Consider the following 26,835-nt stretch of genomic DNA (forward strand, 5'->3'; position numbering starts at 1 on the left):
ATCACCCCTTCTCCTGACCTGACCCCAAGACAAGCCTCCTCATTTCCACACTCTGAACTTTCTTACATGCTCATAAGATAGAGATGTTGACTTCCTGCACGTTTCCCATTCCTTCGTTTCATGCCTTTCATGTACATCATAGCCGTAATGTTTCTATTTCTGGATTATAACAAAGGTGTTACGTTGGTTTTCTTTGGTATTCTCCCCTGTGTTTCTTTGTCATCCCTCATTTCTTGTTTCTGCCCTGCCAGACTGTGTGTCTTGTGCATTACAGTTATCCCACTCATCTTTCACCTGATTTAAAAAAACTCATTCAGTCCAGGACTTAAGTATAAGTGTGTTTAAATAGTGTTAGGTTCACATAATGTCTAAAACTTTTAGTAGGAAAAAGGCTACCTTGCCAATTTGTCAGTGTCTGAAAGGAATTTGCTTTTAAAAATTTGGCAATTTGACAGAGGCAAATTTAAGATTTGAAAATATTTTCTTAAATGTCGACAGTTGACTCATCTACAGCTAGAAGGCAAGGGCAAGAAGCGATGGTGACCAGTGGAGCCTGAATGAACTCAGGAATGTAACTCTAGATCAAGGGTCCTAACTGTAGGTTTCAAAGACTCTCTTGGAGTACTTGCTGAAAAATGTAGGTTCCTAAGTCCACTGCCAGAAACTCCGATTCAGTGGGTCAAGATGGAATAACTAAACAATGGCCTGATGCAGTGGCTCATGCCTGTAATCCCAGCACTTTGGGAGGCTGAAGCAAGAGAATCACTTGAGGTCAGGAGTTTGTGACCAACCTGGCCAACATGGTAAAACCCCATCTCTACTAAAAATACACACACACAAAAAAATTAGCTAGGCATGATGACATGCACCTGTAATCCCAGCTACATGGGAGGCTGAGGCAGGAGAATTGCTTGAATATGGGAGGTGGAGGTTGTGGTGGGCCGAGATCTTGCCATTGCACCACTGCACTCCAGTCTGGGCAATAAAGTGAGATTCTGTCCAAAAAAAAAAAAAGAAGAGAGAGAGAAAGAGAGAAAGAGAAAAAAGAAAGAAAGAAAGAAAGAAAGAAAGAAAGAAAGAAAGAAAGAAAGAAAGAAAGAAAGAAAGAAAGAAAGAAAGAAAGAAAGAAAGAGAAAGGAAAGAAAGAAAGAAAGAAAGAAAGAAAGAAAGAAAGAAAGAAAGAAAGAAAGAAAGAAAGAAAGAAAGAAAGAAAGAAAGAAAGAAAGAAGGAAAGAAAGAAAGAAAGAAAGACTGAACAAGATATAGAGACAACATACAGCTGGGCCAGCATACGACATCTGATAATGGGGAGATGTGGGGCTGGGTCCTGAATCTGAGGGTAATTAATTCCCTGTAACTTCTTTTCCTAATCTGTAAAAGGATAGTGACAGTGAGACACTGTGATGGGGTTAATATCTTGGAAAACATCCACATGTTTTTTTCCTTTGCCTTTCTGAGTGTGTCAACTACTTCCTACCTGTCCAGCCTAATACACAGGCATATTGTCTTGGTGGGGGTGGAGATCTGAGAAGGAGATTAGAATTTGTGTCTGAAGGTTTACAAAGAGGAAGAAGAAGTCAATATTTAGATTCTGACATTCAAGATGGAGTTATGTAGCAAGACCATTGCTATGAGATAGTATTTCTATTTTCCTTTATCCACTCCCACCCTGCCGTCTCCCCACACCTCACAGTAGCATGAGAAAAACCAGATATGGAAGTTTCAGGTCATAAAAATTATCTTATAATTTAGAAAATAGGCCTTGTGCCTATGACAGCCAGGCCATGAGGTTTAGAGCTCTGTGGTAGAATGAGGATATGTTAGGGAAGAGCAAAGAAAATCGCTCCCCTCTTCGGCTGAGGACATTATAAAAAGGAGAGCAAGAAAGAGAAGAGAGAAATGGGCTTGAGGTGAGTGCAGAGAAGGGGTGCATGGATCCTGAGGGCAAGGAGAGGAGCTTCTTTCAATTTCCCTCCTTTCCAACAACTACTTTGAGACAAGAGTTGTCACAGGGCGGTAGGAAAGGGGAGGGACAGATGCAGGTTCAATAGATGTGGGTGGGGCCAAGGCCACAGAACCCAGAAAAACAACTCATCCGCATTCGTTTCCTCACTGACTATGAAAGAATAGAGAAGGAAGGGCTTCAGTGACCGGCTGCCTGGCTGACTTACAGCAGTCAGACTGACAGGATCATGGCTATGATGGAGGCCCAGGGGGGACCCAGCCCGGGGCAGACCTGCGTGCTGATCCTGATCTTCACAGTGCTCCTGCAGTCTCTCTGTGCGGCTGTAACTTACGTGTACTTCACCAATGAGCTGAAGCAGGTCAGTGCAGGACAGTGCACTCGGTTTCGGTTTCGGGGGCGCTTAGCAACTGTCTGGTTACCTGCTCCTCCTTTGCATGTCAGCTTGCTCCTCTCTGAAGACTTACTGCTTCCTTTCTCAGTGGGTACACTCTAACTGCTAAATTGCATAATCACTGAGGTCCTCGCAAAAGTGTAAGTTCAAGAAATTGTGTAAACTAAGTGCAGTGACAGAACTGGCTCCACTAGTTACTAGCAGATGTGGGCAACAAAACTCCTGAGAGATTGTTTTTAAAAGTATGCGTATTTTATAATATCAGCCATTGCAACTGTTCATGAAAGCTTTCTGCTAAATGCTTTATAGTTCTTTGGTTTTTCTTTTCCAAACTTTTATTTGTGCACATTCAATTGAAAAAGATAACTTTTACAGGTTCTTTGGTGCCCATATTCAGCATACAAAAATGTAAAAGACTATTCACAAATAAAACACATTAGCTCAAAATGGAAAAAAATAACAATGACAACAATAAAACAACCTAAGGTAGCGCACACTGTGACAGCTCTGCTTATGGCGACATGAGAATTACTGCGAAAATAAATAGAATGTCCTTTTGTAAAAGCAGCAATGGCATGTCTTGTAAACTTCCTTTTCTATGTTACAGCAAGGTTTGGAATACAATCCACAGGGACTGAAGCTTACACGGCAGCCATGAATAAATAAAAGAGTCTGTTTCCTCAATTACCGTTGGTCCAGTTTTCCTTTTGAGTCCAAAGTGCAGCAGTTTTAAAAGGTGCTCAGTTAGAGATTCTAACCGATGAAGTGGTGAATGATAAAATTTCTTTCCTGCTTTCAAACACAAATGGGTAAATCTGTTCCACAGCAGTAGCAACAGCCTTTAAACAGGGCCTTGTTACTGTGATACTTCCTGTCGAAAAAATCTGTAAGGTAGCTCTTAGAATCTTTATCCAATAGCACACAGCAGGATGAAGTTCAGGTTCGTAACTCACATGAGATCTATTGTTCTTTGTGAATTCTGGCAAACAGATTTCTTTATTTTTTATTTTTTTATTTTACTTTAAGTTCTGGGATACATGTGCAGAACGTGCAGGTTTGTTACATAGGTATACATGTGCCATGGTGGTTTGCTGCACCCATCAACCCATCACCTAGGTTGAAAGCCCCACATTCTTTAGGTATTTGTCCTAATGCTCTCCCTCCCCTTGCCACTCATCCCCTGGCAAGCCCCACTGTGTGATGTTCCCCTCCCTGTGTCCATGTGTTCTCATTGTTCATTATAAGTAAGAACATGCAGTGTTTGGTTTTCTGTTTCTGTGTTAATTTGCTGAGAATGATAGTTTCCAGCTTCATCTGTGTCTCTGCAAAGGACATGATCTCATTCTTTTTTATGGCTGCATAGTATTCCATACTATGTAGTATATGTATATGTGTATATGTGGTATATGTATATGTAGTATGTGTATATGTGCCACGTATTCTTTATCCAGTCTATCACTGATGAGCATTTGGGTTGATTCCAAGTCTTTGCTATTGTAAATGGTGCTGCAATAAACATATGTGTGCATGTGTCTCTATAGCAGAATGATTTATAACCCTTTGGGTGTATACCCTGTAATGGGATTGCTGGGTTGAATGGTATTTCTGGTTCTAGATCCTTGAGGAATTGCCATACTGTCTTCCACAATGGTTGAACTAATTTATTCTCCCACCAATGGTGTAAAAGCATTCCCGTTTCTCCACATCCTTCCAGCATCTGTTGTTTCCTGACTTTTTAATAACCACCATTCTAACTGGAGTGAGATGGTATCTCATTGTGATTTTGATTTGCATTTCTCGAATGACCAGTGATGATGAGCTTTTTTTCATATGTTTGTTGGCTGCATAAACGTCTTTTTTGGAGAAGTATCTGTTCATATCTTTTGCCCACTTTTTGATGTGGTTGTTTGTTTTTTTTTCTTGTCAATTTGTTTTACAAGAAACAAATTCCTTGTGTATTCTGCATATTAGACCTTTGTCAGATGGGTAGATTGCAAAAATTTTCTCCAATTCTGTAGGTTGCCTGTTCACTCTGATGATAGTTTCTTCTGCTGTGCAGAAGCCCTTTAGTTTAGTTAGATTCTATTTGTCAATTTTGACTTCTGTGCAATTCCTTTTGATGTTTTAGTCATGAAGTTTTTCCCCATGCCTGTGTCTTGAATGGTATTGCCTAGGTTTTCTTCTGGGGTTTTTATGGTTTTAGGTTTTAAGTCTTTAATCCATCTTGAATTAATTATTGTAGAAGCTGTAAGGAAGGGGCCCAGTTTCTGTTTTCTGCATATGGCTAGCCAGTTTTCCCAGCACCATTTATTAAATAGGGAATCCTTTCCCCATTGCTTGTTTTTGTCAGGTTTGTCAAAGATCAGGTGGTTGTAGATGTGTGGTGTTATTTCTGAGGCCTGTTCTGTTCCATTGGTCTGTATATCTGTTTTGGTACCAGTAGCATGCTGTTTTGGTTACTGTAGCCATCTTCCCTGCTTTGTTGTTCCAGGTTGGAATTACAGTTCTTGACTCATGAATTCTTGAGGGTTAAGGTAGCTGTATCAGAGTTGTGTCTGCTTCTGTTCACCGGTATAACTCTGGGTCTAGCATGTGATTCCCAAGTAACCACTAATACTAATACTTGTGGTTCACTAAATACTTTTTGAATGAATGAACAGCCTTTGCAAATGCGGTAGGCACCATGAATATGCAGGCAACAAGGGCAGAGTCAAGCTCAACCCAAAGCCAGGCTCTAAATCACTGAACACTCCCGCTTTGTTTTCCAGATGTAGCTAGTCCTGGTGAACTTTCACACCTTTGAAATGTTTTGCTTTTAGGCATGAGGCATTCCTGTGTTGACAATAAGTGAGAATACAAAGGACTGGCATTCTGCCTATTCCTGGGGCACAGGCATGTCATGGGTAAAATCTGTAATAAAGAAGTTATCAAATAGACACAGCTGTTCATGATAAAACAATTGAAAAGCAAACTGCCAGTCTCTGCCTATGGATAGTCCATGTCCAAATTGAGGTATCTTTGACAGAAAAAACAAACAAACACTTAGTGCCACTTTCATTTATGATTTTCTCGATGAAAATCCCTGGTACTATGACTCCAAAATTGCTGAAAATAAACCAACTCAGTTTTGGACTTCTAATATATATTTTAATTCATTGTATATTAAGTAGTAGAGAATCATGAGCTACAAGGAACTTCAGATCCTACCCCCACCACCACAACTACATTTTTACAGATGAGGAGACAACAAATAATGTACTCACGTTCAGACAAGGCTTTGGAGGCAGTGCTGGGGTGACTAGCACCCAGGTCTGTAGGCTCTTCCCTCCATAGTGGGATGTCCACAGGGTTAACCTATGTGCACCTTGTAATGTACAGTGCTTGCACAGTCCATCCTGTAGCACCAACTCTGTCAGCTGACTAGGAAATGAAAGACTAAGGATCTCAGAAAAGTAGAAATTGTGCAAAAGACATAGAGTGGTAACTATTTGCTAGGGAAGTACAGTTTGCATATCCTGTGGAGTGTAAGTTTGGTTATCTCAATCAGTCGGAAATTTTTCTTTTGGAAATGGATGAGGCAGACTCTTGTTTTATTTGCAAGTAATTATGAAAATTATGGCTACCATTAGATGACCAGTAAAGTCAGGTTTATTGTAGGCACATTTAGAAAAGAATTTCTTTTGTAAAAAAAAAAAATATTCATGAAACTATAGTCATACATTTAGCTTTAAGTCTACACGAGAGACTGGCACCAATTTGGAGCCAGAATTTCCTAAACTTTCTTAACTTTACAGCATAAACAGAGTAAAGCTGTTACTCCATACACAAGTAGCTCCATCAATTTGCTCACATTGCAAGTTAGACTAATTTTAAGATTGAATCAACCAGTTATTTACTCAACTGACTCATGCAATTGTCTGTATATATATAATCAAATTTCTTTTTCAATTCTACTATAAAAACGGAAATTTCATATAAGGCTTAAGATTTTCCCACTTGCACACATTTTTCCTAATTGCATTTTGACATATGAATACATGTACATTAGGCATGCAGAAGAATTCATTGAGAGTACAAGAAAGCCAGGAGAATTACAGATATTGAGCAATTACTGTGTACCAGGAACTTTGAAAAGTATTGCCTGATTTCAATTCTCATAACAATTCTATAACGTAAGTATAATTACCCCATATTATAGTTGAACAAACTAAGGCTGAGGTGAAGTTAAGAGATTTGTTCAAGATTACAAAACTAGTAAAAGGCAAAGCCTGATTTTGAACCCAGGCATGAAGGAGGTACTCAATAAATTGAAACACCTACTTTTTTTTACAATACATTTTTTTCAATACATTACAATGCTATTTTTATAGTAGCATTGTAATTACTGCTGAAGTCTCCTGAATGTGTCACTTTCTTCATCAGAAATTTTCCAAAGGGAAAATATACTTGAATCTTCTGTGTAGACTTTGGAAAAGTATATTCAACATAAGTATTAATTTCTTAAAACTGAATACAGGCTCCACTTTGGCTGGTGAAATTTTGCAGAAGATACAGTCTGCAAGGATTATAGGGTGTAAGGGTTAAGGAAGGCTTCATAACATTGGATTGGATCTTCACAAATAAGCCTGTAGACCAGCAAACATGAACAACAAATATGGACTGAGCCCCCAAAGTCTGTGTCCCTCTGAGAAGGTTTTATGATAAGGGAATGGCCTATCACTGTGGCATCATAGATGGGAAGGAAAAAGGAGAAGGGATTCCTCTCCACAGATCTCCGTAAATGATCCTTTATGCTATTTGCAGTTTGCAGAAAATGATTGCCAGAGACTAACGTCTGGGCAGCAGAGAGGGTCAGTGCTGCCATCTTGAAGTCTACCTTGCTGAGTCTACCCTACTGACCTCAAGCCCCATCAAGGACTGGTTGACCCTGGCCTAGACAACCACCATGTTTGTAACAGTACCAAGAGCAGTCACCATGGAAATCCACTTTTCAGAACCAAGGGCTTCTGGAGCTGAAGAACAGGCACCCAGTGCAAGAGCTTTCTTTTCAGAGGCACGCAAATGAAAATAACCCCCACACGCTACCTTCCGCCCCCAGTGCCCAGGTGTGGTTAGTTAGAGAATATAGCCTCAGCCTGTGATATGCTGCAGGAAACTCATACTTTGAAGTGGAAAGGATGGGAGGAGGCGGGGGGAGACATATCGTCTTAATTATCATTCTTGGAATAACCACAGCACCCCACGTCAACCCACCATGTGTCTAGTCACCAGCATTGGCCAAGTTCTATAGAAGAAACTACCAAAATTCATGATGCAGGAACCATGTGAGGGTGGAGAGGGTGATTGAGGCTTCCTCTCTGGGTTTCTATTGTTCAGAAAACAGTATTTATGCATAAAAAGGTCTAGAAAGAGAAACACTAAAATGACAATGTGATCTCTACATGGTATGATTATGAGTGCTTTCTTTCCTTTTTATTTTTCTATATTTTACAGATTTTCTACAGGGAATGTCATAAAAAATCCATGCTATCCATATGTAATTTTCATACAGATTTAAAGAACACAACATTTTTATACAGCCTTATGAGAAAACAACCATACTGAAAATTATGCACACACATAGTGTGATCTCATCCCTGTAAACAAGAGAGATCATCCAAAGGTTAACTAGGAGGTGGGAATATAGCTGCCATTAGTGGTTGTTTCAGTTTTTTGTTTGTTTGTTTTTGTGATTTACTTATTTAGTTTTGGGAGGGTTTTTTTTTCTTTTAGAAAAGTGTTCTTTACTTTTCCATGCTTCCCAGCTTGCCTGTGTATCCTGAATGTATCCAGGCTTTATAAACTCCTGGGTAATAATGTAGCTACATTAGCTTGTCAACCTCCCATCCACTTATACCCAGGACCTTACTCAATTTTCCAGGTTCCCCCCACCTCCTCCTGAAAGTATTACTGGAAAATACCAAAAGGGATCACAGGCTGTAGCCAGCAGTTGGTACTAAAGTGTCCTGTGGCTCAAGCTCCACTACCACCATCCATGTCAAATTCCACCTCAGTTGACAAGTTGTTGCCTGCTGCCATTACTGCCTGATCACAGGCAGCTGTCAACTCTGCATCTTGCCCCTCATGGCTGGAGCCTCCCATCTTCAGCCATTTCCTGCTGAGAGAGCTTACAGCTGATGTGAAGTAAAAAGGCATACTTCTCCCTCCTTTCTGTGTCATGCACACCTTTTTGCCCCAACAAGTTAGAGAGACTTGTGAGCCTGCTTGTTCAGTGTAATCAAACCGAAGCTTGGCCAGAGTCCACTCATACTGGGTGAACTGGGACAGTGTCCAGGGAAAGTTCGCTCTTCCTGGAACTACCCTCGGGCCTTGTAGCTGATCCCAGTTTCTCGTCTCTTCCTTCATGATCCTTTCCCACAGTTTGCTAGACATGCTTTCATACTTTTGAATCACATGTGACTGAGTGCCTTCCTTGGAAAGGTTTTGCATCTCCCAAGTCAATTGGAGTTGCAACTAGATGTCTACAGGTGGGGCAGGCAGGGGCAAGGAAATGTACCTAAGTCCATGGCCAGTCATATCTCAACTCGGGCAGCCCCAGCTTCACCTCCAACTACATATACTACGGGAATGTTTTTCTCTTGTTGCTTAAAAGAGGAAGAAAGAAAATAAACATTTGTTTAAAAGTAAATGAATGATCTATGACAGGGTGTGTGGAAGAAATTTATTAACTCAAGTTTGCACCTTTGCATTTGAGGGACCTTGGCCAGATGTCCAAGGGTTACATGGCTGAGTACAGAACTGTGTGATTCTGGCTAGGACCGCTCATGAACAGTTCAGATACTCTGATTTAAAATGAGATGGTCTTTCTATAGAAAGGAGTGAATCATCATTCAATTTGATCCTCCCTTCAAGCTTTGCAGTACCTTAGTTCAAATAACAGATTAAAATTGCCATTTTCTCATTTATTTCCCCAGGTAGAGTCAATTCAGCAGATTTTTTCAGGGAAATAACGTCTCTTCCATCCTACTTGTTAAAACAAAACAAAACAGAAGATAAAATCCTTCTGGCTTTGTTTGGACCTTCTGTTTCCTGTATTTCTTGATTAAACAATGATCAGCCTGAAGAGTTCTGGGTGGTTTGGGGTGTGTGTGTTTGTGTGTGCTTATAACATCAAGCAAGGATTTGTTGATGAGAGTGAGGAGTTTGTTGACAATGATCTGGCTATTGCCAGTGTTTACTTTCAATCAGAAACAGGGAGAAAACCTTCAAAGAGTGTTTAAAGTCTCTGCCAATAAATCCCTAGCTAGTGTAAACATTTAATGAAACAGCGTTCAGATTTCTAGCGGCAACATGGTCCAGATTCTGCCATCCAGAGGAGTAGAAATCAAATCAGTAACTAGAATCTACTTAGCTATCCACAGCTCAGATCAAGAAACAGAACACGACCCCCTCCCAAACGATTTGGCTGTTTTTTATTTAGGATCCTAAAATTTAAACTGACTCCACTACCAACCTTGTATCTAGGTAGGTTTCCAGCTTCAAAATGGGATACATACCGTGGCAGAGCTGGAAGAGACCTCAGAATCACTATAGTGAACCGGCTCAAAACTGATGAACAGACACAGGAGAATGGAAGCAACTTGTCAAGAAAAGCACAGCTGTTCAGTAAGGGAGGCAGGGAAGGACACTGTGACTCCAGATGCCTGACCCACACCTGCATCCTTTCCACCATATCCAGCTGCTTACTTTTATTCTCTTTCTCTCTGTTTTTTTAAGGACAAAGGAGAGCATACTTACTTTTATTTCAAACAGGGACTTACCCAATGTACCAAAACTTCTCTAAGTCTGCTATTAGTTTCTGTTGTCTTAACTTCCAAATGAGCAAAAATAAAAAGCACTTATGCAAAATATTGTGTTATATTCTATCTCAACCCAGATGCAGGACAAGTACTCTAAAAGTGGCATTGCTTGTTTCTTGAAAGAAGATGACAGTTCTTGGGATCCCAATGACGGAGAGAGTATGAAGAGCCCCTGCTGGCAAGTCAAGTGGCAACTCAGTCAACTTGTTAGAAAGGTATGTAATCTCACCAGGAGACCTCACCAGTAGGCAGATAAGGCCAGAAGAATTCCTTAAAGTGAAGGAATCTTTAAGATAATCAAGACTAGACTCTGCATTTTACAAATAAGAAAACTTAGGCCCAGAGTATTTAAGTAATTTTCCCCAAATTCATAGAACTAGGAAAATGGGGCATAGCACCAAAAGGCAGGGCCTGGCCGACTCCTGATCTAGAGTTCATTCCTCTGCCCCAGACAGACTCCACATCTAGTCTAATCTTTTGATCTCACATTATGGAAACTGAGGCACACACAGGGTAATGAAGAGAAGGTCACAAAGTCATAAAGAATAGGCCGGGCGCGGTGGCTCAAGCCTGTAATCCCAGCACTTTGGGAGGCCGAGATGGGCGGATCACGAGGTCAGGATATCGAGACCATCCTGGCTAACACGGTGAAACCCCGTCTCTAACAAAAAATACAAAAAACTAGCCGGGCGAGGTGGCGGGCGGCCTGTAGTCCCAGCTACTTGGGAGGCTGAGACAGGAGAATGGTGGGAACCCGGGAGGCGGAGCTTGCAGTGAGCTGAGATCCGGCCACTGCACTCCAGCCTGGGCAACAGAGCAAGACTCCGTCTCAAAAGAATGTGTGAGATTTTTTTTCATTCAAAAGATAAAGGAGATCAAATAATGATGTTTTATATTCTTCCCACATTGCCGATGTCTGGAATTAAATATTTATTTTTGTATGCATATAGAGATGAAGAAAGAGGAAAGTAAGAGGGAAGAAAGAGGAAAGGAAGGGAAGGGAAGAAAGAGATACTCTGAGAATTTGAAGGTGGTTTTTTTCTTAATTTACAGCCAATAAATAACAAATTACAAAAAGTATCTGTTTATGGAAGTTGCTTAAACAGGACCTCCAGCAGAGACATGTTAGTTAACAGTTTATTTTACTAAATGTGGCAGAGTGACAGATCAAATCAAGTTTCTTCTCTTAGGCTCTTCTTTCTTTGTAAAATGACATTTAATAATATTTGCGGCCGGGTGTAGTGGCTCATGCCTATAATCCCAACACTTCGGAAGGCTGAGGCAGGCAGATCACCTGAGGTTAGGAGTTGAAGACCAGCCTAGCCAACATGGTGAAATCCCATCTCTACTAAAAATACAAAAATTAGCAAAGTGTGGTGGTGTGTGCCTGTACTCCCAGCTACTTGGGAGGCTAAGACAGGAGAATTGCTTGAACCCAAGAGGCAGAGGTTGCAGTGGGCTGAGATTGTGCCACTGCACTCCAGCCTGGGCAACAGAGCATGACTCTACCTCAAAAACCAAAATAAATAAATAAATAAAGTAATAAATTGCTTCTGCCTATGTAAAAATATGAGATGAGAACATGACTATAAAAATACTCTGTAAACTATGAAGTACCACATACACCACCATTGTTTAAAGATGTTAACTGGGGGAATTCCCAGGGTAGGAGGAGAATGTGTTTCACACATGTTTGTAAGTCCATTGTTTGGTGCTCTGTATCTGTTTCTCCATATAAATACTGTTATATTGGTGGTTAGGGATCAAGTTTATAATCCTGAACTGTTTTCACAGTAGAGCCCCGACATACGTAAGATGCTATTTCTATGGGAAATGGAACTAGATTTCTTCCTAGGAGTCCTAGAAACATAGCTGCTCTGTGGCTGCCCTGGCAGCGTGGCCCCGGGCAGGGGACCCACTCCACACAAGCTATATGGAAGCAGCTGTGATTCCACCACTGCAAATGACAGCGAGTGCTCAGGGGGCAAGGACCAGGAGACTAGGAAAAGCCTGGGCTGGAGAAGGGTCCTGTGGAAGCTGAGAAATGAAACTCCCAAGTTCCTGAGATAGGGGTTTGGGGAGGATGGAATTGCAATCGTCCAGCAGGGGAGAGCGACTCAGAACTACGGTAGAAATCTGGAGACAGAGGAGAGGGCTGGGTGCTGTGGACAGGGAGTGGGGAGATAAGAGAAATAGTGAGGACATTTCTTTTTCCTGCTATTCCTGCCATTCTCCCTCCCATTCTCACATCCTGCTGCCAACTAGAATAGCGAGAAGCTGGGAGAGAACACAGAGGGAATAGGTGAGAATGTGGGAGAAATAATTCTCTTTTTTTTTTTAGGCACATTAGTCGAACGGACTAATTCCAGTAAATATCCTATGCCCATTATCTCGTTTAATCATCACGACAGCTCTGAATAATAAGTCATTATTATCCTCTTAAATATATTTTTAAAATAGATGAATAAATTGAAGTTTAGATCAGTTAAATAGCTTGAGCAGTCTCACAGAGCCAGTAACTGAAACATTTGAATGCAGGGCATCTGGCCATGCTTCTAGTCACTCTTTTTATTTTGCCTCCCACATTGTAGGAAAGACCCTTTTCTTTCTCCTGCTGCTTCCCCTTCTTTCCTTCCTTTCTGTTGCAGAATAAGAGAAAGAATAGGAGTGGAAAAGAGAGACACACAGAGAGAAATGAGAGAGAGAGAGATAAGAGAGAATGCCGTGGTTTTCTCTCACTTCCCCTTCCTGTATGTCAGTGACCAGAGAACTGATTACAGTCAGTCCACCACCACCAGCCCTGCCCCCATTATCTGGCATCAGGGCTTGAGGTGGAGGGAGAAGCAGAGAGCGTCTGCTTTGGGGTTGGGAGTACAGAGAACACAAGTTTCTGACAGTTGCAACATTAACTAGAGTGACTGGGAAAGAGGGCAGTGATGGGAGAAGGTGGCAGGAGGGACAGAGCTGAATTCAGAATCCGTGGATGAGCCAAGTCAGGATCTTCCCAGTTAACAGAAAGGTTTGATTTTCACTCTTTCTTACTGGTTTTCCCCATTGGTTAGTACAAAGGGAGGGGGAGGTTACTAGATATTTAGCAAATATATGGGAAGGTGGTAAAATATCTTTATGTTGAGAATGGCTCAGCCACATTCTCAGAAGTGAAAGAATGACACGGTGTTGTCAGGTTATACCTTGATAGGCTATGTATGTCTGTGGGCATCCTGAGAGAGAGGAAGTGCGCCCTACGTCTTGAGGATTGGGTCTGTCCAATAATTTTAAGCCTCTGGGCTCTGTTACCCAGCGCACTTATACACACACACATAAAGGTGCACATACACCCCACACACAGAAAGTGACATGACATGGCTGCCACACCTATCAGCCACATTTGGCTGAACTCACATGGCAGATGATTTCTTCCTCCTGTACTGCTCCAGATGTGATCTTTCCAAGACTTCATCCAGCAACAGAACCTTCCCAGGCAGAGGACCATCCCTTGATTACTGTGGGGACAGTTATCTCAATATTCATCCCAGCTCCCACACCACCCCTTACAGACCCTATGCTTGACCAACTGAAAGCTTCCTAGATTGATAATGCATGTAGAAATTTCCTGTTAGACATCAGCAAGAAGATCCATAGGCATTCTATTGTCAGTTTAAATTTTTAGGGAAATTAACAAGCTTTATTCAATAATATTTGCAGATGATTTTGAGAACCTCTGAGGAAACCATTTCTACAGTTCAAGGTACTATGTTTTTTGTTGTTATTTTAATTTTTTACTATCGTCTTCATGACAGGTGGTGAATAGTTCTCCATTCTCCTCTCTGTTCTCATCCACTCATCTATCCTCTGATCTGCTGCTCTGTATCTCAAGCTACTTGTTGATTCTATTTCCCTCTTTACATTGGCAGCTAGGAAGCTCAGAACCAAACCTGTGGCCCACCTATGGTCAGAACTTTATTTCAGCTTGATTTTATTCTGCCCCATGAATTTTCCTTTCTCCTTAATTTCTTCACTTATTTGTTTCTACCTTCTAATGTGTTACAAACAAGCCATCTTAAATCATTTCTGGGAAATTGACAGAAATAAATGAAGTCTCTTAAAGTTACCCTTCTTTGTTTCAGGCCACCACTGGGTTCCAGGTCTTTCTTTATGAAAGCCTCCTCCTCCATCATCCTTTCCCAACAATCTTTCTACCCATCCACAATCCTTATCCTGTGGTCTTCATGCCACACCACCCTCTTGTTCATGGTCAGCAGCCTTCTCTCGACCCACCTCTCTGTTCAGTACTATTGCCCAGGCTGGCTTCTTTAGCCTTCCATCTGGCACTCCCTCATCCTTCACAGCTCATGTAATTGTCACCTCTTCAGAGAGGGCTTCTGTGGACACCTTTCTAAGTAAATTCCCTGCACTCTGTTATTTTTATCACACGTACCTTGTTCATTTCCTTTCAGTTATTTTTTAAATGTTATTCTTTTCCAATGCAATAAACTTCTTCATCACTTGGCACCCCCATTTTCCTTTATTAAATATGTTTTCTTAAATATAAAGGACAGAATCTGGTCCTGGGGTCTAAGCCTTCTTTCTTATCATTTCTCCAAAGATGAAAGCAGTAGTCAGAATGTTGAACACTCCACCTGTTCAGATGATTCATATCAGATTAATGGTCTACAGCAGATAGATGCATGTACTGTTTTCAGTGTTGGAAGAATAAAATTCTTTGTTATTCATCTCAGTAAGGTGAAACACTACTCTGTATACTAAGATATATCCATAGTACCTCAATATACATATTTGCAAGTTTCTTTTCTGGCAGATGTTTAATATAACCAGTAGAAAATTTCCTCTTTTAAAATTTTGCTTTCAAATCTAGACTTTCCTATCCATATGCTTGAAATGACCGTAACAAATCTGTTGCCCAGGCTGGAGCGTGGTGGTGCGATCGTGGCTCACTGCAGCCTCAACTTCCTGGCCTCAAGCAATCCTCCCACCTCAGCGTCCCGAATAGTAGGGCTATAGGCACAGGCCAACACACCTGGCTGATTTTTCTATTTTTTGTAGAGACAAGGTTTCACTATGTTGCCCAGGCTAATCTCAAACTCTTAGGCTAAGCGATCCACCCATCTTGGCCTTCAAATTATCACTTTCTTTGTTTTTTTTTTTTTTTTTTTTTTTTTTGAGACGGAGTCTCACTCTGTCGCCGGGGCTGGAGTGCAGTGGCCGGATCTCAGCTCACTGCAAGCTCCGCCTCCCGGGTTCACGCCATTCTCCTGCCTCAGCCTCCCGAGTAGCTGGGACTACAGGCGCCCGCCACCTCGCCCGGCTAGTTTTTTGTATTTTTTAGTAGAGACGGGGTTTCACCGTGTTAGCCAGGAGGGTCTCGATCTCCTGACCTCGTGATCCGCCCGTCTCGGCCTCCCAAAGTGCTGGGATTACAGGCTTGAGCCACCGCGCCCGGCTCTCACTTTCTAATTCATATTTTCTGTAGAAGGCTGTAAGTCCCTTGAGGACATGGTCAGTGAAGTCAGTGATTAATATTTGTGGCCCTTTAGGGTGTAGTGCCTTACCCTAGCACTGTCTGTTTGATGAAAGAATATAATTTATCTTACAACCAAAGTAAGCACTCTTGGGAAGTTTGAACTGATTTTTTAGCGAAAGTCATTTGTTACATTTCTTTTCCATTTTTTTAAACATTTTTTTTAATTTTTATTTTTTGATGGAGTCTCGCTCTGTCACCCAGGCTGGAGTGCAGTGGTGCAATCTCTGCTCACTGCAAGCTCTGCCTCCTGGGTTCACACCATTCTTCTGCCTCAGCCTCCTGAGTAGCTGGGACTATAGGCTCCCGCCACCACACCTGGCTAATTTTTTTGTATTTTCAGTAGAGAATGGGTTGCACCGTGTTAGCCAGGATGGTCTCGATCTCCTGACATGATCCGCCCACCTCAGCCTCCCAAAGTGCTGGGATTACAGGCATGAGCCACCGCACCCAGCCTACATTTCTGTTTCTTTAAGGCTACTCCAAAATACTTTGGACGGTGATCAATAAATGTTATTTGTTTATTGTGATCCAGTGAATTCGCAACTTATATGCTTGTATACTCAATATCATAACCAGAATGTCAATTCCTGTTCTTTCTTTTTGGAGTGGAAGGGTGGTTGCAGGATAACTGTTGGATACCAGTTTGCCGCATCTAAGGGCAATTGTTATAATTGCTACTGCTTTAGAATCTGCAGTAGTTAGCATAGAGAAAGGAAAATTGAGATGACAAAAATTGGTACCACTCTGTTTATTTCCATATATAATTCAAGGTGGAAATTTGCCAATACGTGGTTATTTGCACACTTTAACTCAGCAGCATTATTACATGTCTACAGTTATTGCTTTATATTTTTGGAAAAGGGATAGAATCTTCACTTTGTTGTATTCTCTTTGGACCTTACCTGTGAGACACTGATAAATTATAATCCATGTTACTGCTTATTCTTCCCATGTAAAGTACTTTTCAAGTTGGTCATAAGCTGAGGTAGGTTGATCATAATAATATCAAAATGTTATTTTTATGAAAACTCGTGGAATCAACTTTGGAAGCCCAGTATGCTTACAATGGCTGATTGACAACACCTATGAACAGCAATGTATTTGAGAACTAGTTTGGCAAGTGTTGATGATTCTTTATCATTTCTCCTTTAGAAAAGCAACAAAATACTTCTCCCCTAGTGAGAGAAAGAGGTCCTCAGAGAGCAGCAGCTCACATAACTGGGACCAGAGGAAGAAGCAACACATTGTCTTCTCCAAGTAAGAAAAACAACAAATAAGTGACTTAAGGGAAAATAATGGAAGGATTGTGCCAAGTAACTTATTTTTTAAATAATTTTACATGAAATGTTTATATGGCTATCTACAAAATGCTCAGTATTAATCAGATCTCAGATTGACTGTTTTCAGATGCAAGATTACAGACAAATAGCTCAATCACTGCCATGACATAACTGGCCTCAGGAAAATTACAAAGTGGGAGAATTGGGTTTTTGCAGTTGCCAGGATCCCTTTTTTTTTTTTTCTTTCTTTGGAGTTCTTTCTTTCTTTCTTTCTTTCTTTCTTTCTTTCTTTCTTTCTTTCTTTCTTTCTTTCTTTCTTTCTTTCTTTCTTTCTTTCTTTCTTTCTCTTTTTCTTTCTGTCTTCCTTTCTTTCTTTCTTTTCTTTTTTTCATCTTTCTTTCTTTTTCTTTTTTTTAGACAGAGTTTCGTTCTTGTTGCCCAGGCTGGAGTGCAGTGGCGCTATCTCGGCTCACTGCAACCTCTGCCTCCTGGGTTCAAGCGATTCTCCTGCCTCAGCCTCCCAAGTAGCTGGGATTGCAGGCATGCTCCACCACGCCTGGCTAATTTTGTATTTTTAGTAGAGATGGGATTTCTCCATGCTGGTCAGGCTGGTCTCGAACTTCCCACCTCAGGTGGTCCGCTTGCCTCAGTCTCCCGAAGTGCTGGGATTACAGGTGTGAGCCACCGCACCCAGCCTTTCTCTCTTATGATTACTTCTTCCATCCCTTTGCACTTCTCTTCTTTGATCACCATCAAATCTACCTTCTTTTTTTTTTTTTTTTTTTTTTTTTTTTTTTTGAGAAGGAGTCTCACTCTGTCACCCAGGCTGGAGTGCAGTGGCCAGATCTCAGCTCACTGCAAACTCCGCCTCCCGGGTTTACGCCATTCTCCTGCCTCAGCCTCCCGAGTAGCTGGGACTACAGGCGCCCGCCACCTCGCCCGGCTAGTTTTTTTGTATTTTTTTAGTAGAGACGGGGTTTCACCGTGTTAGCCAGGATGGTCTCGATCTCCTGACCTCGTGATCCGCCCGCCTCGGCCTCCCAAAGTGCTGGGATTACAGGCTTGAGCCACCGCGCCCGGCCCCTTCTCTTTATAGGTTTCATTTACTATCACTATGAATCACTAGGTTCTCCTAGTGGCATTTATATTAAATTAAACCATAGGAGATTGCCAATATTTGACCATATTTTACTTACACAAATGTCAGTTTCGTATAGTTTAACCATATATGTTACATTTAATTTATATCTAGGCAGAACACATGCTGATGCGGTGCTATGTAATACTGTGCAGGTTTTGTTGTTGTTGTTTGTTCTTTTTTTTTTTTTTGAGACGGAGTTTCACTTTTGTCGCCCAGGCTGGAGTGCAATGGTGCCATCTCAGCTCACTGCAACCTTTGCCTCCCCGTTTCAAGCGATTCTCCTGCCTCACCTACCCAAGTAGCTGGGATTCCAAGCATGCACCACCACACCAGGCTGGTCTCAAACTTGACCTCAGCTGATCTGCCCCCCCTCAGCCTCCCAAAGTGCTGGAATTACAGGCGTGAGCCACTGCACCAGGCCTCTGTCCATGGGTCTTACAGTGTAAATGTCTAGGTTGGAATCGCAGCTCCTCTTCACCTAGATGCATGTTTTGAGCAAATTACTTAACCCAGTCAAGCTTCAGTTTCTTCATATGCAAACTTGAGACAAATCTTAACTCACAAAATGATGCAAAATGTCTGATCTATTGTATATACTCAAGAAATACTCACCTTTATTTTTATCAGAGGCTTTGTCCCATAAATTTGTCTAAAAATATTTCAGACATCACTTAATAGATAAAAATGTTGTTTGGGGGGTTTTGGGTTGGTTGGTTGGTTTAGTTTCTTCTGGGTAGTTGGCTTCTTGACATTTTTGGACTCATGTTTTATAAATGATTGTCATGTTCTGCCTACAAGTGAGGGGATTATTATGATGGTACTGCTTGCTACTCATCAATAAATATAATTGGTTTACGCTCTGGAAAAGCCCAATTTTGCACCAATCATGGAGATTCCTTCTCAAAGTGTTAAGGAATATCATTTTGGAAGGCTCATTTTTCATTCAAAACCTTTGAGTATGAAAGATTCAAGGATCTCAGAATCTTTAAATCTAGGCTCCTTTGCCAACTTTGTGCCTCTATTATTTTTGACTAGAGAAACCATCTGCTTGGATGTGCCTTTGACTCTGGAGAGCTGAGAAAGATCAAGGAGGGACCCAAAGAGTCCAAAAGGAATGACAAGAACTTCTGAGATATAGGCTTAAAGAAATAGATACGTTTGTTTAGGTTTCCTAAAGAAATAGATAGGTTTATTTAGGTTTCCTTCTGGATTGTCCACTTAAGTTCACCAGCACAAGAAGAGAGGAACGGATTCAGGGCAGAAGTTCTGCCCAGGAGTAACCATTGCTATCTAAGTGGGCCATCCCCTGTGCTACCATTCTAAGTGTGACACATGTGGCATAAGCAGCTGATAACGTATAAAAAGACAAGGGACTCCCAACAGTTCCCAATGTCACAATGATACAGGAGCCTCCTAATTTCTATGTGACTAGAATTTATAATCCACATAAGATTGAAGGAGGAAGAAGTTTGATATTAGATTGAAATCCCTGGCAATCCCAACACAAATATAGGCTAGCCATAGCTGCAAAGAAGCTCCTTGCTTTGCTACAAATTCCCTTCTGTTAACTCTCTTTCTCTCTAAATTTCCTACAGACTCCAAGAATGAAAAGGCTCTGGGCCGCAAAATAAATTCCTGGGAATCATCAAGGAGTGGGCATTCATTCCTGAGCAACTTGCACTTGAGGAATGGCGAACTGGTCATCCAAGAAAAGGGGTTTTACTACATCTATTCCCAAACATACTTTCGATTTCAGGAGGAAATAAAAGAAAACACAAAGAAAGACAAACAAATGGTCCAATATATTTACAAATACACAAGTTATCCTGACCCTATACTGCTGATGAAAAGTGCTAGAAATAGTTGTTGGTCTAAAGATGCAGAATACGGACTCTATTCCATCTATCAAGGGGGAATATTTGAGCTTAAGGAAAATGACAGAATTTTTGTTTCTGTAACAAATGAGCACTTGATAGACATGGACCATGAAGCCAGCTTTTTCGGGGCCTTTTTAGTTGGCTAACTGACCTGGAAAGAAAAAGCAATAACCTCAAAGTGACTATTCAGTTTTCAGGATGATACACTATGAAGATGTTTCAACAAATCTGACCAAAACAAACAAACAAATAAAAAACAAAAAGCCTCTACGCAATCTGAGTAGAGCAGCCACAACCAAAAAAATTCTACCACACACACTGTTCTGAAAGTGACTCACTCATCCCAAGAAAATGAAATTGCCAAAAGATCTTTCAGGACTCTACCTCATATCAGTTTGCTAGCAGAAATCTAGAAGACTCTCAGCTTCCAAACATTAATGCAATGGTTAACATCTTCTGTCTTTATAATCTACTCCTTGCAAAGATTGTAGAAGAAAGAGCAAAAATCCATCTCTCAAGTAGTGTATCACAGTAGTAGCCTCCAGGTTTCCTTAAGGGACAACATTCCTAAGTCAAAAGAGAAAAGAGGCACCACTAAAAGATCACAGTTGGACTGATGCAGTGGCTCACGCCTGTAATCCCAACACTTTGAGAACCCAAGGTGGGCAGATCACGAGGTCAAGAGATCAAGACCATAGTGACCAACATGGTGAAACCCCATCTCTACTAAAAGTACAAAAATTAGCTGGGTGTGTTGCTGCATGCCTGTAGTCCCAGTTACCTGGGAGGCTGAGGCAGGATAATCGTTTGAACCCGGGAGGCGGAGGTTGCAGTGAGGTGAGATCACGCCACCGCACTCCAGTCTGGTGACAGAGCAAGACTTCGTTTCAAAAAATAATAATAATAATAAAAATTGTATATGTATGTGTTATTTTTTCAATAAAATTCTATATTACAGTGTGTCATGTTTGTTTTAGTGCTCACATTTATTGTTGTTTTTGTTTTAGTACTCACTTGTTTCATAATATCAAGATTACTAAAAATGGGGGAAAGACTTCTAATCTTTTTTTCATATCTTTTATCTGACACATATTACAGAAGAAAGAAATTTCTCACTTTTAATTTAATATGACAAATGTATCAGTTCTTTTATTTATGGCTAATACTTTTGTTTTGGGTTGAGTTGTGCTGTGTCCTCAGGAAAGATATGTTGAAGTCCTACTCACCAGTACCTCAGAATATAACCTTATTTGGACATAGGGCCATTGTGAATGTAACTAGTTAAGATAAGGTCATAGTGGAAAAGGATGGGCCCTTAATACAATATGACTGGTATTCTTTTTTGTTGTTGTTTTTATTTTTATTAATTTTTTTTAGACGGAGTCTCTCTGTCACCCAAGCTGGAGTGCAATGGCACAATCTTGGTTCACTGCAAACTCTGCCTCCCAGGTTCAAGCGATTTTCCTGCCTCAGCCTCCCGAGTACCTGGAAATTACAGGTGTGCACCACCATGCCCAGCTAAATTTTGTATTTTTAGTAGAGATGGGGTTTTGCCATCTTGGCCAGGCTGGTCTTGAGCTCCTGACCTCAGGTGATCCACCCCCCTCCACCTCCCAAAGTGCTGGGATTACAGGTGTGAGCCACTGCGCCTGGCCCACTGGCATTTTTGTAAGAAGACGGAAATTTGGGGCCGGACGCGGTGGTTCATGCCTGTAAATTCAGCACTTTGGAAGGCCGAGATGGGTGGATCATGAGGTCAGGAGATCAAGACCATCCTGGCTAACACAGTGAAATCCCCACTCTACTAAAAATACAAAAAATTAGCCTGGCGAGGTGGTGGGTGCCTGCAGTCCCAACTGCTCTGGAGGCTGAGGCAGGAGAATGGCGTGAACCCGGGAGGCGGAGGTTGCAGTGAGCCGAGATCTCACCACTGCACTCCAGCCTGGGCGACACAGTGAGACTCCGTCTCAAAAAAAAAAAAAAAAGAAGGGGGAAATGTGGTTATTTGGTTACAAAGACACATTGGGAGAACACTGGTGATTACAGACACCGAATGGAGTGGTGCCGCTGGGAGCCAAAGGATGACCAAGGATTGACAGCCATCATCAGAAGCTCGGAAGAAACAAGGAAGGGTTGATTTTTCACAATCTCAGAGGAAGCACGACCTTGCTGACACCTTAATTTCAGACTTCTGGGCTCCAGAACTATAAGACAGTACATTTCTGTTGTTGAAAGCCGCCTGCTTTGTGACATTTTGTTCCAGCGGCTGTAGGAAACTACCTTACCTTTCATGCCTTGTTCAAGAAATCTTTTGCACTCTCATACAGATATCACCACATATTTTTTTCTAAAAAAATTAAAGTTTAGCCTTCATGGTTTGATAATGTCATTCAACTGTAATTTAATTTGTATATGAGGTGAGATAGGAATGTAAGTTTTTTTTTTTTTTTTTTTTTTTGAGATGGAGTCTTGCTCTGTCGCCCAGGCAGGAGTGCATGGCGCAATCTCGGCTCACTGCAACCTCCACCTCCCGGGTTTAAGAAATTCTCTGCCTCAGCTCCCGAATAGCTGGGATTACAGGTGCATGCCACCACACCCAGCTAATTTTTTTTTTTTTTTTTTTTTTTTTTTTGCATTTTTAGTAGAGCCGAGGTTTCACCATCTTGGCCAAGCTGGTCTTGAACTCCTGACCTTGTGATCCACCTGCCTCGGCCTCCCAAAGTGCAGAGATTACAGGCATGAGCCACCGTGCCCGGCCTAATTTTATGCTTTACCATATAAATAGCCAGTTGTTCAACACTGTTTATTGATTAGTCCCTCATTTTCCCCGCTGATTTTAATGTCTCTTCTATCATACACCAAGCTCTCATGGTTCGGCTTCTGTGGGTATTTTTTACCTATTGGTCTAGTTGTGCATTCCTGCTCTATGCCATGTTTTTATTTAAAAATAATGGTAAACTATACTTAACATAAAATTTATCATTTTAATCCTTTTTGAGTGTACAATTCAGTGGCATTAAGTACACTGATGCTGTTGTGCAACCATCACCACTATTCATATCCAGAAGGTTTTCATGATCCCAAAATGAAATGCTGCACATATCAAACAATAACATCCCTTGGCCGGGCATGGTGGCTCACGCCTGTAATCCCAGCACTTTGGGAGGCCGAGGCGGGCGGATCACAAGGTCAGGAGATCGAGACCTTCCTGGTTAACACAGTGAAACCCCGTCTCTACTAAAAACACAAAAAATTAGCCGGGCGTAGTGGTTGGCACCTGTAGTGCCAGCTACTTGGGAGAGGCAGGAGAATGGCGTGAACCCGGGAGGCGGAGCTTGCAGTGAGCTGAGGTCGCGCCACTGCACTCCAGCTTGGGCACAGAGTGAGACTCCATCTCAAAAAATAAGTAAAAATAAATAAATAAACAAACAAACAATAACATTCCATTACCCCCCGGTAACTACCATTCTCCTTAATTTGTCTATAATTTTAACTCACTTAAGTATCTCATATATTATGCAATATTTGCCCTTTTGTGACTGGCTTACTTCACTTAGTATAATGTCTTCAAGGTTCTTCCATGTTGCAGCATGTGCCAGAATTTCCTTCCTTTTTAAGGTTGAATAATATTCTATTTTATGTGTGTAACCCATTACCCCCCAGTAACTACCATTTTCCTTAATTTGTCTATAAATTTAACTTACTTAAGTATCTCATATGTTATGCAGTATTAGCCCTTTTGTGACTGGCTTTTTTCACTTAGTATAATGTCTTCAGCATGTGCCAGAATTTCCTCCCTTTTTAAGGCTGAATAATATTCTATTTTATGTGTATAACACATTTTATTTATCCACTCATTGGTCAATCATACTATCTGGTTTAAATCACTGTTGCTTGTTGCTTTACTATAAATCTTGATATCAGGGATGTATGTTCCCTTTCTTTAGTCCTGTGGTTCAAAATAATCTGAGCTATTCTTAGCTCTTACTTTTCCCTGTTAATTTAGAAACCACCTAGAAGTTGTGTACACGCAGACACACACACACACACACACACACGCAACCTTTTATAGATTCTGATAGAGTTGCGTTGAATTGCTGGATTAATCTGGGGATGGCTTCCATGTTTTAGATACTTTGATACTTCCCAAACACGAGCGACTATATCCCCCTATTTATTTAGACCATCTAAAATTACCTCCAATAAGGTCGTATTTACTTACTTATTTTTGACATCATGAATGAGATCTATGTCTTTTAATGACATTTTAAAGTAGTTGATGCAGGGAGTAGGTATTAACTTTAAGAAACAGTGCAACATAGTGATTGAGAACATTGTCTCTGGATCCAAATTGATGGAATTCAAATCCTAGTTTCACCACTTACTTGAACAGATTAGTAAATTCTGTGTCTCAGTTTCCGACTCTGTAAAACGGGGTGGTTACAGTAGCCCTGTCATATGATTGATGTGAAGATTAATAGAATTTACACTTAACATACTTAGCACAATGTCTGGTACATAATAAATGTAAACAAAATTTTTAACTATTGGCCAGGCACGGTAGCTTATGCTTGTCACCCCAGCACTTTGGGAGGCCAATGCAGGCAGATGACTTGAGCCCAGGAGTTTGAGACCAGCCTGGGCAACATGGCAAAACCCCATCTCTACAAAAAGTACAAAAATTAGCCAGGCCTTGTGGCATGGGCCTGTGTTTCCATGACTCAGGAGGCTAAGGTGGGAGAATCACTTGAACCCAGGAGATCAAGGCTGCAGTGAGCTGTGATCACACCACTGCACTCCAGCCTAGGCTACAGAGAGAGACTCTATCTAAAAAAAAAATTGTTAGCCATCATTATTATATTGATCTGTACCCATAAGCCTTGCCAAAGCCGTATGAAGATACAAAGATCTTCAGTAAAGGGGAACACATAATAAAATATAAAAATCAGAATTATTGTAATTTTATTTCTAAACTCTGTATTTTCTACAATATCTAAAACACGACTGCACAAAACAATTATAAATCTATGTTAGTGGGTACGTATATAAAGATCTAATTTGGGACAATAATATGGAGTTAGGGGCAAGGGATACAGCTTTAAAGAAGTACAGGTTTTTTATGAAATAGAAGTTAAGTTGTAACAATTCAAAATAGATTTTATAACTTTAGGATATTATATATAATCTTTATGGTAATCACAAAGAAAATATTTAGAGAATCTACATGAAAGGAAATGAGATGGTAATAAAAGTGTGTCACTATAAAAAGTCAACTAAACACAAGGGAAGGCAGTAATGGAGGAAATGAGGGACAAAGGAAGCTATAAGACACATAGAAAACAAATAACGAATGGCAAAAGTCAATCCTTCCCTGTCCATAATTACTTTAAATATAAATGGATCAAATTCCCCAATAAAATGGTATAGATAGGTAAAAAGGCTAAAAACTTTAATTAAAAAAACCATGATCCACTACGTGCTGTCTCTCAGGGACTCATGTTAGACCTAGGAACACACATAGGTTGGAATTGAAAAGATGGAAAAAGATATTATTGCAAATAGTAACCAAAAAAGAACTAAAGTGGTCATACTAATCTCAGACAAAAATAGAGTTGAAATGTAAAACAATTACAAGAGACAAGGGTTTATCTAAATCGGATTTACAAAGACGGATTTACAAAGAAGTTGTGAAGAGATAGTCTAGAGAGTTTCTGTACATTCTACATGCAGTTTCCCCTATTGTTAATTTTTATGTTAGTATGGTACATCGGTCACAATTAATGGAGCAATACCAATACATAATTATTAAGGAAAGTCCATACTTTATTTAGATTTCTTTAATTTTTACCTAATTTTTTTTTCTGTTCTGGAATCCTATCCAGGATACAGTGTTACATTTAGTCTTCCTTTCTTTTTAGACTCCTCTAGATAGTGGCAGTTTCTCAGATGATTATTGTTTTTGAAGCCTTTACAATTTTGAGGAGCAAGCAGTTTAATGCAGATAACATTTTATCAGGTTATAGAAATTACTTTCTATCCCTAGCTTCTTAAGAGTGTCAATATGAATAGGTTATCGAATGCTTTGTCTAGATATATTGAAATAATTATGTGATTTTTTGATCCACTTACCTGTTAATAGGTGCATGCATTAATAGATTTTTTTCTAATGGTAAATTATTCTTATAATCTTAAGACAAACTCTAATTGATCATGTTATTTATTATATACAGTAGCGAATTTAGTTTGCCAATATTTTACTTGGGAATTTTACTTATGTTTACTTTACTTATGTTTGTTAATAAGATTATTTTAAAATTTTTCTTCCTCATTGTATTCATATGCCTTTTTGGTGTCAAGGTTATACTAATTTCCTAAAATAAGGCAGGGAGTTTTTCCTTTTACAGAAGAGTAGAATTTTGATAACTGGCTCAGTTTATTTAATGTTTACACATATTTCCATATGATTAATTTCTTTTTGCTTGTTAGTTCACATTTATCTAAAAAATACTCAAATGTTTGTATATTTATTAGCATCAATTTGTGAATAACTGATGCATATTCCACAAAATCATTATCCAGTTAGCCTATCTTGTTATAAATCACTTTGGTTTTTAATTCACATACTTCTTGGAATATAGGTATCTCTTACTATGACATTTTTCAGACGGGTAGTTTGCAAATATGTTCTGCCATTTTGTGAGTCGTCTCTTCACTTTGTTGGTTTTTCATTTGTTGTGCAGAAGCTTTTTAACTTAATATGATCGCATTTGTCCAGTTTT

General features: G+C 40.4%; 1 protein-coding gene across 3 annotated transcripts; it reads left to right on the plus strand.

The window, feature by feature from the left end:
- Nucleotides 1–2,071: 2,071 nt before the first annotated feature.
- Nucleotides 2,072–21,183, plus strand: TNFSF10 (TNF superfamily member 10). 3 transcript variants are annotated; one of them, XM_010356906.2, is made up of 5 exons: nucleotides 2,077–2,324; nucleotides 10,294–10,431; nucleotides 13,922–13,964; nucleotides 16,911–17,015; nucleotides 19,775–21,021. In XM_010356906.2, the coding sequence occupies exons 1-5, from the start codon at nucleotides 2,193–2,195 to the stop codon at nucleotides 20,200–20,202; spliced, it is 846 nt and encodes a 281-aa protein (XP_010355208.1). In that variant the 5' UTR covers nucleotides 2,077–2,192; the 3' UTR covers nucleotides 20,203–21,021. The 3 variants fall into 3 exon arrangements, with proteins under 3 accessions (XP_010355210.1, XP_010355208.1, XP_010355209.1); XM_010356907.2 differs by lacking the exons at nucleotides 13,922–13,964; nucleotides 16,911–17,015 and having other exon boundaries at nucleotides 2,092–2,324; nucleotides 19,775–21,183; XM_010356908.2 differs by lacking the exons at nucleotides 10,294–10,431; nucleotides 13,922–13,964; nucleotides 16,911–17,015; nucleotides 19,775–21,021 and adding an exon at nucleotides 7,161–9,001 and having other exon boundaries at nucleotides 2,072–2,324.
- The last annotated feature ends 5,652 nt before the right edge of the window (nucleotides 21,184–26,835 follow it).

Source organism: Rhinopithecus roxellana, chromosome 1 (genome assembly GCF_007565055.1).
Source record: "Rhinopithecus roxellana isolate Shanxi Qingling chromosome 1, ASM756505v1, whole genome shotgun sequence".
Lineage (NCBI taxonomy): Eukaryota > Metazoa > Chordata > Mammalia > Primates > Cercopithecidae > Rhinopithecus > Rhinopithecus roxellana.